Source organism: Barbus barbus (assembly GCF_936440315.1).
Source record: "Barbus barbus genome assembly, chromosome: 15".
Taxonomy (NCBI): domain Eukaryota; kingdom Metazoa; phylum Chordata; class Actinopteri; order Cypriniformes; family Cyprinidae; genus Barbus; species Barbus barbus.
This window is the reverse complement of record NC_136743.1, coordinates 5,268,471-5,291,968: the sequence shown is the minus strand read 5'-3', so window position 1 is coordinate 5,291,968 and position 23,498 is coordinate 5,268,471. Positions and strand designations below refer to the sequence as shown.

The 23,498-nt window shown below is 38.3% G+C and overlaps 2 protein-coding genes across 5 annotated transcripts in view; one reads left to right on the top strand and one right to left on the bottom strand.

Annotated features, from left to right (window-relative positions):
• Window positions 1-1,709: 1,709 nt before the first annotated feature.
• Window positions 1,710-3,192, top strand: LOC306880868 (transcription cofactor HES-6-like). 2 transcript variants are annotated; one of them, XM_079434667.1, is made up of 4 exons: window positions 1,710-1,950; window positions 2,035-2,121; window positions 2,196-2,277; window positions 2,374-3,192. In XM_079434667.1, the coding sequence occupies exons 1-4, from the start codon at window positions 1,888-1,890 to the stop codon at window positions 2,751-2,753; spliced, it is 612 nt and encodes a 203-aa protein (XP_079290793.1). In that variant the 5' UTR covers window positions 1,710-1,887; the 3' UTR covers window positions 2,754-3,192. The 2 variants fall into 2 exon arrangements, with proteins under 2 accessions (XP_079290793.1, XP_079290794.1); XM_079434668.1 differs by having other exon boundaries at window positions 1,794-1,950; window positions 2,202-2,277.
• Window positions 3,193-4,951: 1,759 nt separating this feature from the next.
• Window positions 4,952-23,498, bottom strand: part of LOC306880763 (period circadian protein homolog 2-like) — a 30,787-nt gene continuing 12,240 nt past the window's right edge. Inside the window, exons 3-24 of one of the 3 annotated variants that reach the window (XM_079434507.1) lie at window positions 21,077-21,175; window positions 20,452-20,609; window positions 19,632-19,753; window positions 19,228-19,429; window positions 18,957-19,008; window positions 18,543-18,685; window positions 18,156-18,234; window positions 17,884-17,990; window positions 17,605-17,755; window positions 16,944-17,052; window positions 16,535-16,675; window positions 16,322-16,397; window positions 15,901-16,066; window positions 15,146-15,273; window positions 14,433-14,618; window positions 13,984-14,040; window positions 13,463-13,720; window positions 9,928-10,847; window positions 8,914-9,091; window positions 7,944-8,154; window positions 7,039-7,189; window positions 5,063-6,334 (exon numbers count right to left, since the gene is read on the bottom strand). In XM_079434507.1, the coding sequence (XP_079290633.1) occupies window positions 6,170-6,334; window positions 7,039-7,189; window positions 7,944-8,154; window positions 8,914-9,091; window positions 9,928-10,847; window positions 13,463-13,720; window positions 13,984-14,040; window positions 14,433-14,618; window positions 15,146-15,273; window positions 15,901-16,066; window positions 16,322-16,397; window positions 16,535-16,675; window positions 16,944-17,052; window positions 17,605-17,755; window positions 17,884-17,990; window positions 18,156-18,234; window positions 18,543-18,685; window positions 18,957-19,008; window positions 19,228-19,429; window positions 19,632-19,753; window positions 20,452-20,609; window positions 21,077-21,175 (3,859 nt within the window). In that variant the 3' untranslated portion in view covers window positions 5,063-6,169. Of the gene's footprint in view, window positions 6,335-7,038; window positions 7,190-7,943; window positions 8,155-8,913; window positions 9,092-9,927; window positions 10,848-13,462; window positions 13,721-13,983; window positions 14,041-14,432; window positions 14,619-15,145; window positions 15,274-15,900; window positions 16,067-16,321; window positions 16,398-16,534; window positions 16,676-16,943; window positions 17,053-17,604; window positions 17,756-17,883; window positions 17,991-18,155; window positions 18,235-18,542; window positions 18,686-18,956; window positions 19,009-19,227; window positions 19,430-19,631; window positions 19,754-20,451; window positions 20,610-21,076; window positions 21,176-23,498 lie in introns of all 3 variants that reach the window. The other 2 variants (XM_079434509.1, XM_079434508.1) reach the window with 2 other exon arrangements.

The following is a 23,498-nucleotide window of genomic DNA, read 5'->3' as shown; positions in this document are numbered from 1 at the left end:
CATCTCCGCCTGGCCCCGTCTTGGACTTTTATTGTGGAATTTGTTTTTCCCCACAAATGGATGTGCCTTCCGGTTCTATTTTAGCCGTTTACGGTGCTCTCCTACGTGTTCTGATCTGCATCAGATGCCGGAAGTCAATAAATAACTTGACACCGAATGCTTTTTATGGCTCTGATGCAAGTTATAATCTATAAATTAAAATCTACAAACAGCGCAAATGAAGTATAATAAAGTATTTTCAGGTTATGAAATGATGTTGAATTTCATGTTTTATCATGGATTTGTCGAATTAAAAGATTCATTTAGTGACATTAAACGAGACTTTACTTTTTAACAACAAATGGAATCGAAAAAAATGTAAGGCAACCAATAGGCCTATATGAAATTTAGGCCTAATATAAAATATTACATATATTCAATAAATGTAGCGTAATAAAACGTCATAATAGGCTACAATAAAACAAATGTGACTAATTTGCTTTCTTTTTTCACTAAAACACTGCGCTTCGCTTATCTGATGTATCAGTCTTTATAAATATTATGACTTTGACTTAAATGTGTAGTTTATTTTTTAGTGGTCTTATATGAATGTTAAATATCAGCACCTTTTCGTGTGTTTTGCATGACATTCATATGTAGCTTCATAGATAAAGCCTCATAATAAAGCACTGATGATGTCACACTGGTGAAGTAGGACACACCGCAGAAATGAGATCAACTCTGCACTGATGGAGATGATGCCGTGCACGCGCGTGAACTCAATTCCTGTAGAGGACGCACTTCTGTTCTGTTCAGAAAGAAAGGATTAAGTTCTGTAATGGTCTTATTGGTGGGAAATTATTATTTATTATGTAATGTATAAAAACTACCAGCCTCTGGCTGTTAGCCATTCAGATGATGTCTTTGCCATTTATTACTAATTACTAATCAAAGATTCAGACAAGCAATTGGAAGTCAGTTTATTGTTCACAAACATCTGTCAGCCTCAATATAGGTGACGTGACATGTGGCCAAGTGTGGTTACCCATACTCGGAATTTGTGCTCTGCATTTAACCCAGCCTAAGTGCACACACACACTGTGAACACACACACAGCAGTGAACACACACACACACACACTGTGAACACACACACACACACACACACACACACACACACAGTGAACACACACACACACACACACACACACACACACAGAGCAGTGGGCAGCCCCCCCCAAAAAATCTCTGCCGGACCTGAGACTCGAAATGGTTTTCATTTGCTTTATTAATAACACAATCACTTCCTCATTGTCTTCTCAGTTTTGAGAAGTAACTTTTAGAAGAGTTTAATTCTTACTATAGTCTGTAATTTGCAAGATAAGTTTCAACCCTCTAAACTCTAAAACCTAAGTTTGTTGATTTTTAAGTAAAAATAGCCTATATGAATTTAAATTGTTTCCAAGTTAAAACCTGCAGTGAGATTACAGCAGTTTATATGGCCATTTTTAAATCGACTTAATTTGAATAGAGTTGAAAATATAATCTTTATGTAATATATATTCTAAGTTTAATGTCAGGATATTGATTTTTCTCTGAATAACTTATTCTAACTTCCTAATTTAAGGACAGTATATGACAGTATCTGTCTATCTAGGTACTGAATGTAGTTAATGTTATTCACTAAAGTGTCCTCTGGTCCATCTACAGGTTCACAGGGCGGGTTGGTTTAGTGCCCAGACAAAGACAAGGCTGTTGATTGGTTACCAGTCAGTCCATTCACATGTAAATCAGCCCTCATAAATGTCCCCCTTTGCACAGTATATGTAGTGCTTGTTAGCTCAGGCTTTTGTGTCGAACTGAACCCGCCGACCATCTGCCCCTCATTCAGTCTCTATACCGCAGCAATATGGCCCCTGCGTCCCGCAGCAACAGACACGAGGAGGACTATCTCGGAATAAAAGACAGAAAGGTACGCAACGCGTCTTTTTAATCCCACATGCAAAAGTTTCTCGACGCTTTCCACGAGTTAAACGCATTCTCTCTCCCTCTTCAGACGAGGAAGCCGCTGGTGGAGAAAAAGAGACGCGCCCGCATCAATGAAAGTTTACAGGAGCTGAGGCTAGTGCTAGCCGACCCGGATGTAAGTTTATTTAGCTCTTGCGTCCAGCACCAACACACAGCGCAAACCAAGTCTTAACTATTCATTTATTTTAGGCGCAGGTAAAAATGGAGAACGCTGAGGTGTTGGAAATGACCGTGAAGCGCGTGGAAAGTATCCTGCAAAACAAAGCGAAGGGTAAGAAGAGCTGTTATCAAGTTTCATACAGGCCTGCATTAAGAAAAAAATAGCAATGCATTTGGGTGGTCGTCACACCGCTTTTCTCCTCCGCAGAAGCTGACAGCGTGAGCCGCGAAGCTAACGAGCGGTTCGCCGCGGGATACATCCAGTGCATGCATGAGGTGCACACCTTCGTGTCCAGCTGTGCGGGAATCGACGCGACCATCGCCGCCGACCTGCTCAACCACCTCCTGGAGTGCATGCCTCTGAACGATGAGGATCGCTTTCAGGACATCCTGTCGGACTCTAGTCACAGTGGCGCTTGGCCTGGCGAGGCGTCGTGCGACAGGAGCGCGGTCAGCAGCGGCTCCTCAGTCTTGTCCCCGGCCCCCTCCAGCACCTCCAGCGATGACCTTTGCTCTAACCTCGATGACACGGACTCGGAACAAGCGCCAAGCTTGTATCTCTCCAAGACCGTGTGGAGACCTTGGTAGACAGACGATCCCAGTTGATTCATAAACACTATTTTTAGTTAGGAGCTAAATAAACATGCAGTAGTCCAGGAGCATTTTATTGATAGCCCATAGGACACGTGTTTTTGTCATTTGTCATCGACCTGTGGATACCCCTCAGAAGCTCTTCATGGTGCAACAATGTGCATTTCAGTCCAGGTTCACACAAATAGTTCGTGTTTTTATTTAATTGTTCTTGTGTATATAAGTTAAAGCAACACTGTAAGGATAAATAATATTTCTAGGGAGTGTTTTCCCATCTCTAATTATTGTAGACTAGGATGTAAATATTTTAATATCGTGGCTGTAGATAGAGAAAAAAAAATGTATGTTATGATGACGTAATTTGTCAGATGTACTGACATTTAATGTGTTTTATATGTGATTGTGATTTCAATAAAACGTATTATTTCCTCGCTGTAAAGAGTTTCATGTTTTGTTCCCGTTAAATTTAATTTAGGCTTTAGCGGAATTGATCAAGAGCAGTTTTTTAGGCAGGTTGCAATTGCTTTGATGAAATAACCAGCGCACTTTAATCACACATTTCTATTATTTCTGAAAGTGTGAATGTCCGCTATGGGTGTCCTGGCCCTCCACACGTGTAAAACATAACACCTCATTCCCGTTTAACCATCATCTGAACAACTGGTCGAGCCTGTCACAGAAAATAAGCAAAAATACATGTTTGCAGTTTAGATTTAATAATGTCATTTTGGCGGAAACTATGGTTGTAAAGGGACAGAAACCTGCAACCAAGGTCAATTTAACCCGTGGTTTCCGTCACATTTGACCGATTAATAGGCCTATTTTAGGGACAGTTCAGCCTAATCATACAAAAAAAAAAGATATTTACTATAGAAATGTACGTTTAAAATTAAGTTAATTAAAATGACTTGACATCAAATGAAGTCAAAATAGTTTTGCATGAATAATAGTTAAAAAAGGTGAAATATAGGCTGTTCAGTAACCACCAAAAAGTAACATACTTTTCTATATTTAGCGAGCTATGATTAAAAAACGAGGTTTCGGGTTTTAAGTGGTTGCTTCAATTGTTTCAAGTGAGGAAAATAAAAAACATACAACACTGGTTTCACAAAAAATCTAGATGGTATTAAATATATTCCGACCCAACAGCATTGTCTAACGTTAAATGTATAGTTTTAACATCCGTTCAGTGTCTTAGTTTAAATCATCGGTTTTCTACAACCAGAGCATGTTTGATGTAAATACGTATTAACTCTTTTAAATCCACATGTAATGTTCACAGGTTGTATTACCACTGCTTTCATCGCAAAGGGGCCGGATTTTCGGCGTCTGAAGGTTGTTGTCTTGGTAGGAGGCCCGAAGGAACCATTCACACCTTTTACTGAAATCGGCGCAGGTGTGAAAGAGAGGAACTAGCGCGCCTTTCATGTGTGGAGACACAAGCCCCTGTCTGTGCGAGGAGAGTCTGATCACATGAAGGGAAGCTGTGCATCGGATGTGCGCTGTATAATAATAAAAAACTGCCTTTGAACATATGGCTCAGAAAGGGCCCCTCTGCTCCAACGGCCCCTTTGTGCAGGGCTGGCTTGTGTACTAAAATATTCAACTTATTATCAGCACAACAAATACTGAGAATAGGAATTTTATAAAGAAAGTCAAACTATATGTCAAACTCCTGCTTTCTTTGATTTACTTTTTTCCATATATATATATATATATATATATTTGTAGCAATAGCCACAAATACGTTCTATGGGTCAAAATTCTATTTTTCTTTTATGAAAATTCTATTTTTCTTTTATGCCAAAAATCATTAGGATATTATGTTCCTTGAAGATATTTTGTAAATTTCCTACCGTAAATATATTAAAACTTAATTTTTGTTTAGTAACATGCATTGCTAAGGACTTCATTTGGACAACTTTAAAGGTGATTTTCTCAATATTTAGATTTTTCTGCACCCTCAGATTCCAAATTTTCAAATAGTTGTATCTCAGCCAAATATTGTCCTATCCTAACAAACCATACATCAATGGAAAGCGTATTCATTTAGCGTTTAGATGATGTATAAATCTCAATTTTGAAAATTTGACCCTTATGACTGGTTTTGTGGTCAAGCACACACACACATATATATATAGCCGACGTATTTAAATATATATAAAATTTCACAAGACAAAATGCACATTTATTTTAAAATGCATAGGCATTTTAATGTTGATCTGAATTATTTACCAAAAAGTGGCTTAATTTATCTAACTTCACATGTTTAAATATAACAAGAAATAGACACACACAAAAAAAATAAAAAAAAGAGTAATTTAAAAAAAATAGACTTTAATTCAAATTCACTTCAGCATGAAGGAACACAGTATAGTTCAAAAGTACAGAACACAAGCACATTAATTCACAACGTGGGCTAAACGCTGTTTCCTCGACATTGAAAGCTTAATGCCAAGTTGACCTCAAAATTAATGTTTAAGTTATTTTCAAAACATAGACCTTTGAACGTGATATTGAAATCTCATTCTGCCCATATGTCCCAAATAAGGTGCTTTTGTGCTGGGGATTTATGGTAGTTGTGGTCACACAGGTTTTCACAGGTTTAGGGACACTCGGCGAGATCAAGACCTCTGTCTGAGTAGATTCAAAAGAGGAGAAATTTAACACTGAGGTTCTACATCGCAACAGGCCATCAGACAGCCAGTCTGAACAAGACAACAGCACCTAAAATCTTTAGCTTGAAATACGACAAATGCACTGCATTAGGTTCCTGACACATTCACTATCTGATCAAATAAGCTGCAAGTGCTAAAGCAAAGTGACCGTGGTTTGTGCCAATTATGTAGAGCACGTTACATCTGTCGTAGTTTAATAAATAATACTACAGCTCACAAAGTCCTCCGTGTTAAATTGTGAATTTGAAAGGATATCAGAAACATATCCAACAACACAACTATCAAACACCAGAAGAACGGTTTCAAAAGCTTATACTATTTAGAAGAAAAAAAACAAAACAAAACAGTGTTTTTGTTTTTTTTTATAAAAAGTTGTAATAAGTTAGAACGTGTATATGCACGTTAATGGAAAAACTGTCAGGAAAACACTGAAAAGGAAATATTATTCCTTAATATTAAAATCTAACAGTAATGGTCACTGAACAGCACAGAGTCTTGCTTTAGAGACAGTTTAGACTGTCTGGAAATAATTCATTCGCTCTGATTTATTCTCTCACTCATTCGTGTATTTACACATCTGTACATTTTCACACAAACACATTCACACAGACAAGCAACAGAACGAGTCTTCATGAAGGTCCGAGGCTGCGGCAGGAGCATTTTTCAATGCTAAAATGTCCGCTTTGTCCGATCAGACGAGGTCTGTATTCTTCCAGGTGAGAAGAGGGGTTCAGTTCAGGTGACAGGACCGGGACAGCCATGTGTTTCTGAGTGTGTAGAGTCTTCACTGCTATTGGCCGGAGGCGCCGTGACATCACTGCTTTCTGTTTCTCCCATGTGCAGATCTGGTGGATCCTCCTCTGTCAGAGTTTCACTGAGCTCTTCACAGCCGACACACGCCTGCAGAGAAACACTCTTATTAGTCTACATGGAGTTTGTTACCTAAATAAGTCTCTATTCTACAATTTAAAAATGTAAGGCTTGATTTTATTCATCTGGAATTGACCAGATAGTGAAATGTGGTCAAAGTTTTTACTTTTTGAGGAAAGTGACAAAGACTAATCTAACAATTACATAAAAAAAAATTACATAATCACTACCTTAATATTTGCAAATACTTTAAAATGTATCTTTTTGGGTGTTTAATTGTGTTTTATTATCCCCCAAATTATATATACATATACTACTACTACTATTAAAAAAAACTATTTTTTTTTTCAAACTTTTTTCCACAAAAATACAGTTTTGATAAATATTAAACTGTTTTCAACATTGATGATAATGTTTCTCTTTAAAAAATATATATTTCTCAAGGATCATGTGACACTGAAGACTGGAGTGATGATACTGAAAATTCAGCTGTGCACCACACGAATAAATTACACTTGAAAATATATTCAAATATAGAAAACAGTTATTTTTAGTTGTATTATTTCATATTATTGCTGTATTTCTATGCGGTCTTGGTGAGCATAAGAGACTGTCAAAAACATAATTTTTTTTTTTAAATGGTAGTGTATAGTGTATATTCTCCATGCATTAAATGAATGAGTTAAAAACGGACTTCAGTACATATCAGATAAATAACAGTGTATAGTACAGACCTTGACGTCGATGGCTTTGGGCAGCCCACCTCTTCTCATCCAGGGATGCACCTCCACCAGCTCTCTCTTCTGCTCTTCTGTAAAGCGCGGCTGACCTTTCTGCATCTGCCGCAACTTCTCCCTGTCCTCCCTCAGAACCTTCTGGATGTCACTGCAAAAGGGCAAAAAGATGTTTGTAATTTAGTGTCAAGCCAGCATCCATGATGATTTTCATGGTAAAAACCAGGTCAAAATGCAATAGATTAAAACCTATATATACACGCTTGAAACCGAATATGGTTTGATTGGTTTGTTAAAATTCCCTTCTATATTTATTGATATTTATTTATATACTTGGCCACACACCACTTCCCTTTCCCTTTCTTCAGTACTTCAACTGTTTAGTAAAACCAACTAAAAAGAACCCTTGGCAGATTTTTTTTGATTGTGAATAAGTGAATTTTCTTCAATTTCAAGTAAACTTTAAGTCCTAAAGTTCTCCAATCTTTCATATTTTGGTGTTTGACAAGCTACAATAAATGTTTTCTGTTTGTATGACAACTCGTAACAAAACAGCCTTTCCAAAACGCATCTATGTTTTTAAATTTTGCATGCACATTCGTGACCCTAAACGAGAAATATTCACACATTTTCAAGAAGAATTTAAGCAGTATTTCAAGCAGTTTGAAAATTGAGTGTGCGTCAAGCTGACATGAAGGTAAAAGGCTTCCTCTTCTAGACTGTATCATTCTATTAATATGACATAGTTTGTTTCACCAGCTCAAACACAGTATAGACCGTGGATTACAGCTGACATGACTAGAGCGCTACAGATGAAGGGTAGGAAGGGTAGGGTTGGTTAGTGGTAAGCGGGCATTACTAATATTGGGGTGGGGGGTCTATTTCTCCTCTTTCTGCCCACTCACCGAGATGGTAACTGGTATGACATCATAACATCTTCGTCCACGTTAGCCATGAGCAGCCACAGTGGGTCCTGCAGTACATACTTGATCAGGGTCTCACTCCCATTCAGCGCCAGCGCCCCAGATCCCGAACCAGAGCCTTGCCCCTTGGCCTTATGGGATTTCTGGGAAGAATCCACACTGCCGAAGTAGTCACTGCTATTGTTGCTGCTTCCTGAGGTAGAAAAAAAAAAAAAAAAAGAGCAGAAAGGAGTGATGAGAGAAGTGAACCTTTTTAATAGCACAGGTTTGTAATGGAAATTCTGTATCGGAGAAATCAAACAGAATACAAGAATTTAGAGTAAGTGGGAAGACCTTTTTAGTACATGTTTATTGTGGGTTTTTGGATTGCTTTTGTGTAATTATATAAAAGGATGTCAACATATATAACATGTTTTTACAGCATGTGTAGTACTGATCTGACTGCTAGACTTATATAAACAGTCAAATGCATTTTTTGGGTAAAGAAAAAATCTTAATGAAGTATTATTATCACAGTCGGGTATGTTCAAATCTTGAAGAGGTGGGACAAAAAATATCTGATTTGTATCGAAATATCTGTCCTTCCATAGCAAATGCAGTCTAATAGATTTAAATTTGCTGCTCAAGACATATCCCTGATTATTATCAATGTTGAAAACAGTTGTGCTGCTTAATATTTTTGTGGAAACCATGATAGATTTTTAATAAATAGAATGTTATTTGAAATAGAAATAGTTTTTCCTGTCACTTTTTTATTAATGTAATGTGTCCTTGCTTAGTATTAATTAAAAAAGGTATCCATCTTTAAAGTTTTAAATAAACTGACTGTCAAGCATCAAAATTAGTATCAAGAATTGGTTAATTAGCATGGTGTAGTACACTACAGTTTGCACACTACAATGGTTAGATCAGAAGTCAATAGGACACAAGATCTATAAACTCCAAAATTCACCAGTTCTGCTGGCAGACCCGCCGCTAGCAGACGTTCCACAGCCGTTGGACCCAGAGCCCATGGAGCCTGAGGTGGCAGAGCCGGTGCCAGAGCGAGAGTCCTCTGGGAGAATGTCCAGCAGGTCACTAGATGATGAGAGCACATCGCTATGCTGACTGTCGACAGGTGACACTTCATCCTAAACAACAACAAATATACAGAACATCATAAAATTAATTCATTTATTTTGCTATATTTTTATATAACTAATGAATACAGTTTTTTCCATACCAAACCACAATGTTAAGTAAAGCATTTAAATCACTTTGAATCTGCTAAGCCTCATGGCAACTTTTCACACTCTCACATCGATAACGATAACTGCATAGTCGTTTTATGGCTAATTTCTATCCCCTGCATGCCAGTTGTATACAATTATATACTTATCAAAACGTCCCACAATAACCTCTTGGCTCAATACAAAGAATGCTGCATGGTTTGTAGCATTATGGAAACATGAAAAAGTTGGTACAATAATTTATTATAATTAATATTATAAATACATAAAGATATTGATTATTTATTTATTTACTCACTCGTTTTCTCATTTAGAATCTCTCAATACAGAAGTAAGTGCGACATCATATCTTGTCGGGGGATCCTAAATAATTTTGAATGCTTTAAGCTTAATGTAAAGAATGCAAACTCTTCATTTGCATGTTTGGCATATCATTTATTATTTATTTATTTTTAGATATTACTTTTGCAATTATAATCATGCTATAATTTTGACGCTTACAGTCTAATGTGACTGCACCAAGATGCAAAGCTTAAATTTTGATTGACATGCTTAAAATAAGTAAATACTGCCACCTGTTGACCAATCCAAAGCTTTGCATATGAGTTTGTGTGTGTTATTTGAATACTTTTTGAAAGAATGAGAGGTGAGAGTAAGAAAAGTATTTAAAAAGAACACAATGGTCAAAAATGCACTGCAAAACGAAAATACTTGTAAGTCACAGAAAGATTCCCAACCTGTGGCACATCCTTGTCAGTTTTAGCTTGCCCAGCTGTGCTTCCTGCTTTCTCCACACTACTGCTGCAGTTGGCCTGTGGTACAACAGATGGCGCCGTGCTCTCCTGTCTCTCAGCAGAGCGCAGAGTCTCCTCTAACTGCAGCAGGTTGAGCTGCAAAGGTGAGCTGCAGCGCGACTGGAACAAAGGTGGGGACGGCGGCCCACCTCCACCCATGGACCAAGGGGTGGGGCTTCGTGAAGGCTCCTCCCTCAGCTCGGGCGGTTTTGGGGGCTCCTCGGGACATGCGAACGGAAAAGGCTGTGGTGGAAACTGAGTCTGTGGGGTAAAGGGGTTCTGGGGGGCGAACTGGGTCTGTATAGTGAATGTGGATTGTGGAGGGAATGGTGCCTGTGCTGCGAAACTAGGCTGAGGTTGAAAGGTAGGCTGTGCAGGGAAACTTCCCTGCTTGGGATAGAACGGCTGCTGTGGAGCGCCGCCCATCTGTGGGAACATGTAGTTGGGCAGTACCAGCGCCACCATGGGCGTGACCAGAGGAGCCGAATACGGTGTCTGGATGGGCTGCATGGGGATGCGTGGATCCTGGCTGCATTGACTTTCGCCGAAGCCTGAGAGCGGAGCATCTACCCTGGGCTGCATGCCGCTGGCTCCAGGGTAAATCTGCAGCGGGTATGAGGGCATCACAGCCGGATAGGCGATGGGGAAGGTGGATTGGGATGTGTCCGAGGGAGACCAGGAGGTCTGGTTGAGACCCTGCAGCTGAGGTCTGGGTGGAGGTCTACGGCCTGAAGGAGTGCTGTCAGAAGACTCGTTTGGCTTGATGCGTTTGGACTTGGTCTTCTTGTTGCGACCCCGGCGGGTCCCGATGGTCTCCTGTGCGACGCCACCACCCTGCTTACAGGAACGAGCAATGGGAACAGCTGCAGAGGAAGAGAGAAAACAATTATCAACTTAAATCATGTAAAAACTACTTTGATGCTATTTTGTTTTGATACAATCAAAAAACAACAAAAAAAGTTGTGATTGTAAGAAACAAATAAGCATATATTATTATAAAATAATAATAAAATGTAACAGAACAAGTAACATAGTAATAATAATTAATGTTATGTTTATTAATGATATAATAATATTCATCAAGTATTATGAGGTTTATTATTATAATTATAATTACAGTCATGGCCAAAAGTATTGGCACCCTAGCAATTCTCTCAGAAAATTGTTCCAATTGCAAATGTTTTGGTATTCACCTGCTTATTGTTTTTGTTTGCACTGCAACAACACAAAAAAACTGAAGAAAAGTCAAACTTAATAAAATTTCACACAGAACTCAAAAATGGACTGGACAAAATTATTGGCACCTTGTCAAAATTGCAAGAAATAATTGCTTTTCAAGCATGTGATGCTCCTGTAATTTGTATTTAGACACACCTGTGGCAAGTAACAGGTGTGGGCAATATAGTAATCACACTTGCAACCAGTTAAAATAACATTTGTGTTGTGTGTCACACTGTCACACTTGTCTGTGGATTTGAGAGAAAAAACTGTGGAAAAACATGGACAGTCTCAAGGCTACAAGTCCATCTCCAGAGATCTTAATGTTCCTGTGTTCACTATATCATCAAGAGGTTTACAGCCCATGGTACTGTAGCTAACCTCCCTGGACGTGGACGGAAGAGCAAAATTTCAACGAAGGATTGTTTGAATGGTGGATAAAGAACCCAGATTAACTTCCAAACAAATTCAAACTGATCTGCAGACACAGGGTACAACAGTATCAGCTCGCACTATCCGTCGCCATGTGAATGAAATTATGGTAGGAGACCCAGGAGGACACCACTGCTGACACAAAGGCATAAAAAAGCAAGACTGGAGTTTGCCAAAACTTATGTGACAAAACCTCAGTCCTTCTGAGAGAACATACTGTGGGCAGATGAGACAAAAGTAGAGCTTTTTGGTAAAGGACATCATGGCACGGTTTACAGAAAAAGAAATGAGGCCTTCAAAGTAAAGAACACAGTCCCTACAGTCAAACATGGTGGAGGTTCAGAGATGTTTTGGGGTTGCTTTGCTGCTTCTGGCACTGGATGCCTTGACTGTGTGAACGGTATCATGAAATCTTATGATTACCAAAGAATTTTGGGGCGCAACGTAGTGGCCAATGTCAGAAAGCTGCGTCTCCAATAGAGGTCATGGGTCTTCCAGCAGGGCAATGACCCGAGAAACACTTCAAAAAGCACTCAGAAATGATTACAAACAAAGCGCTTCTGAAATGGCCAGAAATTTGTCCAGATCTGAATCCCATAGAACACCTGTGGAGAGATCTCAAAACAGCAGTCGGGAGAAGGCATCCTTCAAATCTGAATGACCTGGAGCAGTTTCCAAAAGAAGAGTGGTCCAAAATTCCAGTAGAGAGGTGTAAGAAACTCATTGATTCATGATTTCCAAAGGGGGTGCTACCAAATATTAAGTTAAGGGTGCCAATAATTTTGTCCAGTGCATTTTTTGGGTTCTGTGTGGAATTGTTATCAGATTTGTAATTGTAACTTTTCTTCTCTGTCTTTCTGTGTTGTTCCAATGCAAAAAAAAAATAAAAATGTGAGTACCAAAATATTTGCAACTGCAGGGTTGCATTTTCTGAGAGAATTGCAAGGGTGCTGATATTTTTGGCCATGACTGTATATAAAAATATTAAACAAAAATTTGAAATTATATGCACCTATTTTACCTTTGTAATATTTCCCAGCAAAAAAAATGTATAAAGGAAAGGATGTGTGGCCATGTACGGTGTCTCTATCCCATACTCGGAATTTGTGCTCTGTACCCATCCATGTACACACACACGCAGTAGTGAACAAACTCTCTCTCTCTCTCACACACACACACACACACACACACACACACACACACACACACACACACACACACACAACACACAACACACAACACACAACACACACAACACACACACACACAGAGCAGTGGGCAGCCATTTTTGCTGCCGCGCCCGGGGAGCAGTTGGGGGCTCGGTGCCTTGCTCAAGGTTCTCACCTCAGTCGTGGTATTGAAGGTGAAAGAGAGCGCTGGTCATTCACTCCCTCCACCTACAATCCCTGCCGGTACCAAGACTCAAACCCACGACCGTTGGGTTACAAGTCCGACTCTCTAACCATTAGGCCACGACTGCCCCTTATTTTTGTAAGGAAAATAATATTAATATAATTGAATTTACAGAATAACTGTAAAATTGCAATACTTAAATTTATGGCTTGTCTTAATTTTTAATTTTTTTAATGATCAGTTTAATGGTATTTTTCATGACATGTTTGGGATGATGGTAGGTGCACATTACATTCCCTAAAGCATGTTATAAACGACACATTATAAACTCAGAGCACATATGCAGAGATGTATTTGTGTGAAACAGCATTTACTGTGAAGCGAGCCACTCAAAGACACTGAAAACACAGGATCATGTGCTGCTGGCGTGAAAAAGAACAGTGCTGTGCAGCTTTTGACTCAAATCCTTCCTTACCTTCAGATGTGACTTGTCCTTTCTGTCTCTCCAGGTAGAGGGCGCAGTCGGCTTTAAAAGCGTGCACACCTCGCAGCTCTCTGAAGCGGCTGAGGAACGCCTGCTCTTCCTTCTGTGTGTGCGCCGCCAGAACTTGCTTGGTCAGGCCCAGTTTCTTGTAAGCCTCTCGCTCCTGATTGTGCGGCGAGACTGCGGCCGGAGGAACAGCGAGACCCTGACCTTCAGTGCCTTCAGCGCTAGGGACGTCCTCGATGATCTCTGCAAAGAACAAAACAAAACGTTTAACTACAATGAGCAAAGAGTTCTCGCAAAACACAGGTGACACGACCGGCAGTGGTTTACGGGCTGCATCCAGGCCTTCTCATACATGTTGGGATGGGAATCAGGGGAAAATGCTAGATGGATGCATAAAATCCTGATGCCCTGCCTGGGTGATCTGCACCTTTATTTTACTCATCAGTTCAATCAAAGGGCTTCGCAATAAATTTTTTGTCCCTATGTCATGGGAAGATTTTACTAACTTTGAAGTTTGGAAGAGAATTCTTGCTTTGAAGAGATGTTTCTTGCTGATGATACAACTATAACAAAAAAGGTGTTTTACCAAGGAACAGAAAGAACACATACAGCTCTAACACAGATAAACTATCCAAAGCCTTGTGAGCTGCATAGATAGCTTTTTTTATTACCATAGTATGTATCGTCTGTTAATGGATATTTCATTTTGGATGCTCATTTCCCCAAATAGATTACCATTTAGATGTGTTTAGAATCATATTATTACCTTAGCAACATGCTAATGGCACACTAAAACAATTTCACATGTAGGCAGCAGACATCAAGACAGCTCACTAAGTTTTGTAATAGAAACATTATTTGTAAGAATAGATAGACTGGAGAGAACGATAGAAAGGCCAGACAGACAGACAGACAGACAGACAGACATAAAGATATACCGAAGAAATCAATTTACCTTTCTTGTCTCCTACGTGTACAATGGTGCTGCTGTAGCTGCACTGGCTGGTGATGGACATCACGCTTTCAGGTTTACTGGGCAGCGCGAGTGGAGCCAGAGACGGACTCACTACACCAGAGCCCGGAGGCTTCTTAGACACATCTAATGATGAGAGACCTGGTTGGTCCTTTAGACGGTTCACCTCTGAACACAGAGAAAATGAAGAAACAGAAGGTTTCAGAACTGATGTATTTACAAGAATTAATAGTCAAGATGGCCTGATGGCAAATACCAAATTATATATTCATTTTACATTTAGTCATTTAGCAGACACTTTTATCCAAAGCGTCTTACAAACAAGGACAATAGAAGCAATCAAAATCAACAAAAGAGCAATAATATGTAAGTGCTGTGACAAGTTTCAGTTAGCCTAACGCAGTACGCAAGGTTTTTTTAAATATAATAAATAAAAAGAAAACAAGCAGATCGAATAGAATAGGGAACGCTAGGGTCTTTTTAACATAAAAATAAACAAGTCAAAAGAATAGAAAAAGAATAGATCATGTTAGTGTTAGAGGATCATTTTTCAATAATAAACAAAAAGAAAACAAGTAGTTAGGATATTGTTACAATTTCTCTCCTGAGAAAATGACTGGGATTTTTTTTTTTTTAATTTGGGAGCTTTCTCAATGATGAAAAATAATCTTGGAAAGTGGATTTTTTTTCAGTACCTTCTGACACTTGCATGGAGCTCTCAACACCTCTCTGCTTGTCTTCATCTGAGTTTGAGGATGTTGTGTTTGAGGAGGATTGGCACTTTCTCTTCACTGTAATGGGCACGTTACAGCTCTCCAAATACCTGATGGAGAGAGAAGGACATCATCAATGGAAACGAGGTTTAAAAACGACTAACCAGGCTGAAAGTAACATAAAAGCCCATCTGATCTTCTTAGTTTTGTCTTTATTACATTGTTTTGTACCATTATGTCCCTATAATTATTTGTTTATTGTGGTTTAAGTGTACAACACACGTGTCAAAATCCAATTACTTCTGTTTTAATGGCTTTGAAATCCCTCATTGAAAATATCATCAATGAAAATCTCATTATGTTTGCAGTAAATATTAACTAACTTTATGAGGGAATTTCTAATACTATATAAAAAACATCATAGTCAAATGCATTAAATCTGAGCAGGATGTAATTTTGTGCCATTTTCCATTGTTTCAGGCTTCAGGCTAAACATGTACAACCATTATCCTGCTGTGAAAGAGTGCTAATGAGACTTCACATCCTGCAAAACCTAATGTTCTCTGCCGACTCAAGAAAACAAGTTCATTCTTCTTCAAAGCACGCTTAATTCAGTTTCTCATACTCTCTTTGCGTCACAGGATCAATAAGTGCATTAAATTTGGCTAAGTGAGTCCAGACAGTCTCCGTCCATGTACCATCAGTTTTCACCATGATGTGACTTTGTGTCTTTGTACCTGATTACGCTGTCCAGGCAACTAATCTGCTGATAGGAGTAGACGTTCTGGTCTTTGAAGGCCAGCTCCTCTTGCACTGCAGCACGCTGCTCCTCTGCAGACCCTCTCAAGTTCACAGGGTACGCAGAATCTTTGGGTCGAACCACTGGACTTTTCTGAAGAAGCTCTGCAGAGGAAAAAAAAGGCCTTTAGAAGGGCTGCACAATTAATCAAATTAAAATGCCTATTGGACTTATGTATTTTTGTTCCTTTATCCTATAAGCGAGAACCACAGATGTTAAACGGTTAAATGTTTCATTATCAAAGTTCAAATCACAATTGTAATATTTGTTAATATAATCTCTCTATATATCATGGAGCGCTATTCTTAAGCACAGACTCAGATGATGGTGTACAGATGGTGGAGGATATTGGTACATACTAGTAGGGCTCTTCTTGGACTGCTGCTCCTGGTTTTTCTGCATGTGAACTCCTTTGCAGATCTCTTGAAAGGTCCTCTGAGAAAACACATACATATAAAGACAAATCAATCCACCACAGTCTCTTTAAGTTGTGAAAAAAAAGAGACTGTGAAGCATTTGACTTACAAGAAAACAAAAAACCCCACTGAACTAGAATTCATCATGTAACTCACAGGTTTGTCTCTCCTGCTATCCTCTTCCTCTTGTCGCAGGCGTGTTCCAATGCCGTTACTGTCACTAGATGATGCCACACTCAGCAGGTGATCATTACTGCCCAGACTCCCATAGCCACTCGAACCGTTGTTGTGCACCGGCTACAACACACAAAAACATGTTTTTACCATTTCTTTCACCCAAAAGGATGGAATAGACAACACCAAGAGATTTTAAAACACTAGGCATCATAAACTTGCCAACTTTGTAAATGGTTACCGAGAAAAAACTGGGCATCATATACTAAACTACAATCTGTTACACACTGTCCATGACTCTCTGACATCACGTGGAGGGATGTTAAAGCCCTTTTCATGTAAATTCAGTTCCATTAATCTGGTTCTGTCCACTGTGAGTGAGTTTCCGCACCTGCAGCAGGAGTCTGTGAATTTGCTCCGTGATCTCCTGGATGTCTGAGTCTATGGATTTTCCCTCAGCTGCGGCTGGAGCTGCAAACACATCTTCATTCACTGGACCCCTGGTAGAACGGACAAAATTACAGTTACACTACCATTCAAAAGATTTTTGCCTGAAAGAAGCCTTATGTTAAGCCTTATGAAGCTTATGTTCACCAAGGCTGCATATATTTGATACGGTAATATCTTGAAATATTATTACAATTTGAAATAATTTTCTATTTGAATGTAATTTAAAATATAATTTAATCCTGTGATCAAAGCTGAATTTTCAGCATCCGTAACTCCAGTCTTCAGTGTCACATGATCCTTCAGAAATCATACTAATATGCTGATTTTCTGCTCAAGAGACATTTCCTTTTTATAATCAAAAGTTGGAAACTGTTGTGCTGCTTAATATTTTTGTGGAAGCTGTGATACTTTTTTTTTAGGATTCTTTGATGAATAGTAAGTTCAACAGAACGGCACTTCAATATCTTTACTGTCACTTTTTATCAGTTTAAAGCATTCTTGCTGAAAAAAAGTTTCTTGTACAAAAAAAAAAAAAGTTCAGCAATTAAATTTTTTAGCAAATATCAAGCAGATACATTCTCTTACTCATCTTATGCACTCACATGCGAACTTTGTGTCTGCCAATGACGAAGGAAACTTTGCGGCTCCAGGGATTGACAAAGCTGGACCAGCTGGTGTCTATGGTGATGTACTCTCCGTTACGAGCACAGAAGCGGATCGAGTGATCAAACGGCTGGCCAGCATACTGCAGGACTGATGGGACAAAAAAAAAAAAAAGATTTTGAGAGAGTTTTCTCTGATTAAGGTAGGAAAAAGTACCTTCCCACAAAAAAGCTATGAAATTTGACCAGGGACTAAATAGAATGAACAGCTTGACTCACTCTTCCTGTGGATGCCAAGCATGATTGGTCGATCGCTGGGATGCAGGTGCAGCAGGACAGGTGTGCCAATCAAATCCTGTGGCAGGTATCCTAGTAATGGAACGGCCCTGCAGAAAAACATCCCATAACAATTCTGATTAGTCTGACAACAGCTGTTTTGGCTTTAAAATGCATGACTATGAGAGACGGAAAAAAGCAGGTGTAGAGGTGCTTAACTTACAAGCTAATCATCAACATCATGTTCATCAACAGTGAAGCATTAGCACTCTCACCTCTCGTCCACATCCTGAAACACACAGCTGGGAGTGTGTGTTGTGGTGAAGATTCGTTTGTCCGTGGGGATCCTTGGAGCTGAGGAATGAACATAATAAAACTTTTGAATGGTAGTGTTTAAAAAAAAATACTCTTCTTTAAATAACTGAATCGAAAACGTACTTATTTGACAACAAAAAAATATGCACCTCTTGAAACATTACTAAGTGACAACAAATAATTCAGTTAATCAGTTCTCCTGAATTCATTGTTCTAATGAATCGATTTGCGAAATTGATTCGGTTTTCCTCAATGCTACTATAAAATAATTAAAAACAAAAACCTGCACTGCTACTTTCTGGAAAAAAATGCATTCTACATACAGAAGATTGAGTAAAAGAACTGACCTTCGTAGCCAGAGTGCACTCTCTCGGCCAGCAGGAGGCAGCAGAACTGATCTTCAGAGTGCTCCATATCCTGAACCTTCATCAAATAAGGAGTCATTCTGAAGGGATAGTACTGAAGATCTCCCTCACACTCTTTACCACCGCTGGAGAACAAGACAGGAGAGATTTACACACACATTCAAAACAATGTTTTTATTAGCAACTGACTGTAGTACATTGCTTAACAGGTGTTTACTGAATGCAGGTTTTCCATAGTAATGTCAAATGTATTAGTAATCAAATCTTCCTATTTACAGGGACAAAGGTCCACCAGAATTAATTTCCCCAGGCTGATTCAAAAAAAGGGGAAAACTATGAATTAAATCATGGTGAACAGAAGGTGTACAGGCTACTTCCAACCCTACACACACTCACCTAATGCGACAGAAGAAGGATTTCTCTTGCATGCAATCTGCAGGTGATGACTCTTTAAGGAGGAAAAACTGGTTAGCACTGGTTTTGCTCAGGAATAAGACACAAAAATGCCTTTCGTATCTGTGGACATTTGTGCTTGTGTTCTGTCTATTGTTAGTAATATCTGAATACTTATTTCACCTTTTGACTAAAAGTCCATAGTAAAATATGTGAAAGATTTTTTATGATTCTTGTTTTAGATATTATGACTGATCGTGTGTGTGTGTCGTACCTGCGCCAGTGCACATGCTCCAGGACGGCAGCCTGTATGGTGTGGTGAAACTATAAAACACGCTAACATCCTGCGGCGTAAGAAACTCCACGAACTTAGCATTCTTGAACACGTCCCGTTTGCAATTCAAGATGGAGGCAGCCTGGTCTGAAATATAGACAATCTTCCCGGTGATGAGTGACACTGCCACTGCGAAGATATCCTGTAAAACAAAGAGCCCAAGATCAATGATAAACTGAAATATGTGTTTCTAAAAAATAACCTAATATAAATATTGTAACTAAATAATAATAAATGAATGTACATTAAATAAACATATGAAAATTTTAATAAATTAATAAAATAAATTACAAATTAAAAATAAATAAATGAAATGGCTTCATAAAACAAAATTAAAAACTTACTGTGTTCTTGAGGGTGTATTCAGAGGTGATGCTGTCTATCTCCTCTATGGTATATGATGAAACGTCAAACCCTGATGGCTGACTATCATTAATCATAAGCAGCTGGTAGTATTCTTCATTTGCTGAAATGAAAACGTCAAAACAAACACATTTAGCCAATTCAATTAAGACATCAGGGGCCTGTTAGTTTACCAAATAAGCCAGGCTTATTTCGGTTAGTCTGACTTATTAAGTCAGGCTAACTGAAAGAAACCTGGCTTATTTGGAAAACTTGTTTTATGAAACAGGTCCCAGGTGTGTGTAGTACAGATTAAGTATGTGATATATGCCAAATACTAATTAAAAAAGAAAAACATGTACTGTATGAGCTCAGTTTCGACTGGTTACTTGTGTTGTATAGCCTCTTTGAAAACCAATCCTATATTAGATATATACTCATAATTCACTATAAATAAAGCAAACTATATATTAAGTCCCTTCACGATAATTGAAATGTGCATTGTAAAATCTAAAAACAGACAATCTAAAGATGGGCAGAAATAAACTTGATAAGCTTATAAATCATGTGATGTGATGTTCACCAAGTAGTTCTATTTTTCTGAAATATTGCTTGCATTTCTTTCACGTTGCCAATGGATTTATTTGGTCGTAAAGTTGATGTTTTATGCCCCTAGGCTTTACTTGCATTGCAAGCATGCAAAATGAAACTCATAAAATACACTGATAATTTACCAGACAGCAGGACTATGTCCCTGTGATCAGGCAAGTGTTAGGGATGACTTATGTAACGATATACTGAACTTCATAATGTACTGCTCACCTTCCACCTGTCTGACGCAGCGCAGGGCATATTTCAGCGTGTTGAGCGTCGTTGACTTGCTGCCCTTGTTTCGCTTTTCCTGTGGCAAATGAAGCTTCAGCTCTTTCAAAGTTTTAAGCAACTCTTTCTGCGTCTTTGCTTTGGCGGACTCTTCACTACTGCAGGTGCCCCAAAAACACATGCACAAATATGTCAGAAACAAAACCCAATCTAATCACATCATTCTCTTCTAATGTTAAATATAACTGAGACTTACAATATGCAATGTACAGTTCACATCATGTTTGACTAAAATTGTAAAAATTATTTTGTAAACATTTTGAAAATAACATTTTGTACTAAATATAATAATGAGTGGCTATAAAACGATACAGGATGACATAATACAACACTTCATAAAATATATTCAAATATATAAATATAAATTAAAACAAATAAAAATTAAACTAAATAATATAATGTAATAGATTATGATACATTTATATTATAATATAATATAAAAATTATATTAAAAAGATAAAACATATAAAATATTATACAAAATAAAAATATTAATTAAAAATTAAAAATAAATAAAATTGTACTGCAGACATTGGTAGAAGGGTCATGTGTGTTCGTGTTTAACCTGCAGCCGCTGGTAGAAGGGTTGTCCTGCTCTGAACTGGCACTCAGAAGGCTGAAGGCGTTCGTGCTGCTGGGTGGCGAAGGACTATGAGAGTTGGAGCTGTAAAAAGAGTGAACACACATGAAGACATCATAAAACAGGTCATAAACTATAGACAAATCCTTCATGAACAGTAATCTCCGCAGATGTCATTTTATCAGGCATGTCTACCCTTTATGGCTTTATTATTGTGATTAAATAATGTAAAGTGAATAAAGTGGCCCGAACCAACGAAGAATCAAACATAATAAATCTGCATTAATCTCAAATTGTTTGACATCAGGTTTGACACGGAAACACAGCGTATCCACGCAACGAACATGACGACATTATCGACAAATGATTCATCCAGTACGCCAGCTGAAGCCAGTCAGGGCAGGCTGTTGCAAGGGAATAAAGCCACAGCAAAATCAAGCAGTAGCTTCAGCTCAAAACCTCATTCTCACAGGACATTTTCAATCATTGTGGACAATGGAACAGGAAATAGGTGCTCCTGTTCCACATGGAGGTCACTTGGACGTTGCCCTCCATCTCAATTATATAATCTTCACCTTTCCAGCACCCCTACTTTGCCTCAAAAACGTCATGCCATGTGCTATTCCCAGCCGGGCCACCATTAGCACAGCTAAGAATGGCTTGTATTGCAGGCTTCTAGTACAGTAGATAACTGAGATTGACCGAGGCGGATTAAACCTCTCAATTTAGCGTACTGATACTATAACAAGTCCAATGTCCAGCTGCAAGTGACATGCCAAGAGATATAAATACACCAGGAGTGATTATAAATAGCCCACTAAGTAGCTTTGAATAGAAACAGGCTTCACATGTTGCACTTCTTAGCTGTAGGTGAGCTAATTATATAAAGCACATCTGTGTTAGTCTAGCAGGGCAATGTGTCTCGATGCTATTGATACAGTCGGTCATTTCAGGAGGCTAATGAGATCGGAGAATTTGGAGGATTATTTATACAACTACGCATGCAGGGAAGCGTGGCCTTATAACATGCTGAGTTCAAGCCTTCAACACACATGAACAGGTGTACTAGCACAGGAATGTAAGAATATCATGTAATCGACCATTATGGGTTTTTAAAAGGCCAATATATCCCAATAAATGTCAATATTTTTCGTATCGCTTATTATGACTTCATATCAATTATTATTCTTATTTTAAACATTTTCGCACACTTCGGTTTTATTTTTTTCACAGGCTTCAATACTTGGCGACCAATACTTATTTAGTTTGGGTTGCATTTTCTTTTACCTTGCATAGTTTTGTTCAAGATTTTTTAAAGATGATGTTTGACAAAATTAACATTTATTTTAAATAATATATAGATAAACTTCATTCAAAACTACAAAAAACATAAATGTAGTCAAAGAAAATCTTTTGGTTATCGGTCAATAGTCTATAATCTCAAAATGACCAAATCTTGGCCATTGAAATGGCTTAGCCAATATGTATTTTAAAACAGAGAGATACACAAATAGACGGACGGATGGACAGACGGGTGGATAGGAGGATAGACAGATGGATGGACAGACAGACTGATTGATTTGTTGTAATGATTGAACAAACTGTTCAATTTACTCAATCATATTATTTGAGATCTAAGCAACAAATTTGTCTCTCTCTTCTAAACTTGATTGCTTGCGATTAATGCAATTCTCTAAAACATGCAATTTACTAGATTAAATTTAGGGTGAACCAATCAAGTGTTTGAAAATGATTTTTGCTAAACATAGTTGCAAGCATGCTTCACTAAATCAGGATGGTAAAAATGAAATGAAGTGTTATTTTAGGTGTTTTTGAGCAAGATGAGAGAGGGGGAAACTTGATAGTCTAATGTTTAAAGATCAATTTTGTGAACCATTTAAATTACACAGGGTTATCATTGCGGAGAAGACTGGAGAATAGGCCGTAGACTGGCATCTATTGCATTTATTGCTTAGCATTTAGCATACTAATATATGCTATTGTTAACTAACAGCTTGTTAGCTACTTAGTGCAACCTTATAATTCAATCATGTTACAAAATATATGAAAATATAAAAATTAATTCTGTTATGGTGGAAGGAAAGGAAATCACTTTGAGACTAGTTAATTGGGTCAGACTTGATTTCATGGGGCTGAAATTCTGTGAAAAATTTTTTTATGTTAATTGACATGATTAAACCATTGTACAGGATTAAATCATATTAAGTTCAATACACATTTTTGGATGGATGGAGGAACAGAGAGAGAGACATTTAGCCTCACCTAAGCACTGGTTGCCACAAGAAAGGCATGAATCACTGAGCGATTAGTGTAGGGAACACATCTAATGACGTAAAGACACTCCTAGACTGGTTCAGATCCCACTCAAAGGGAAAGAATATGAGAA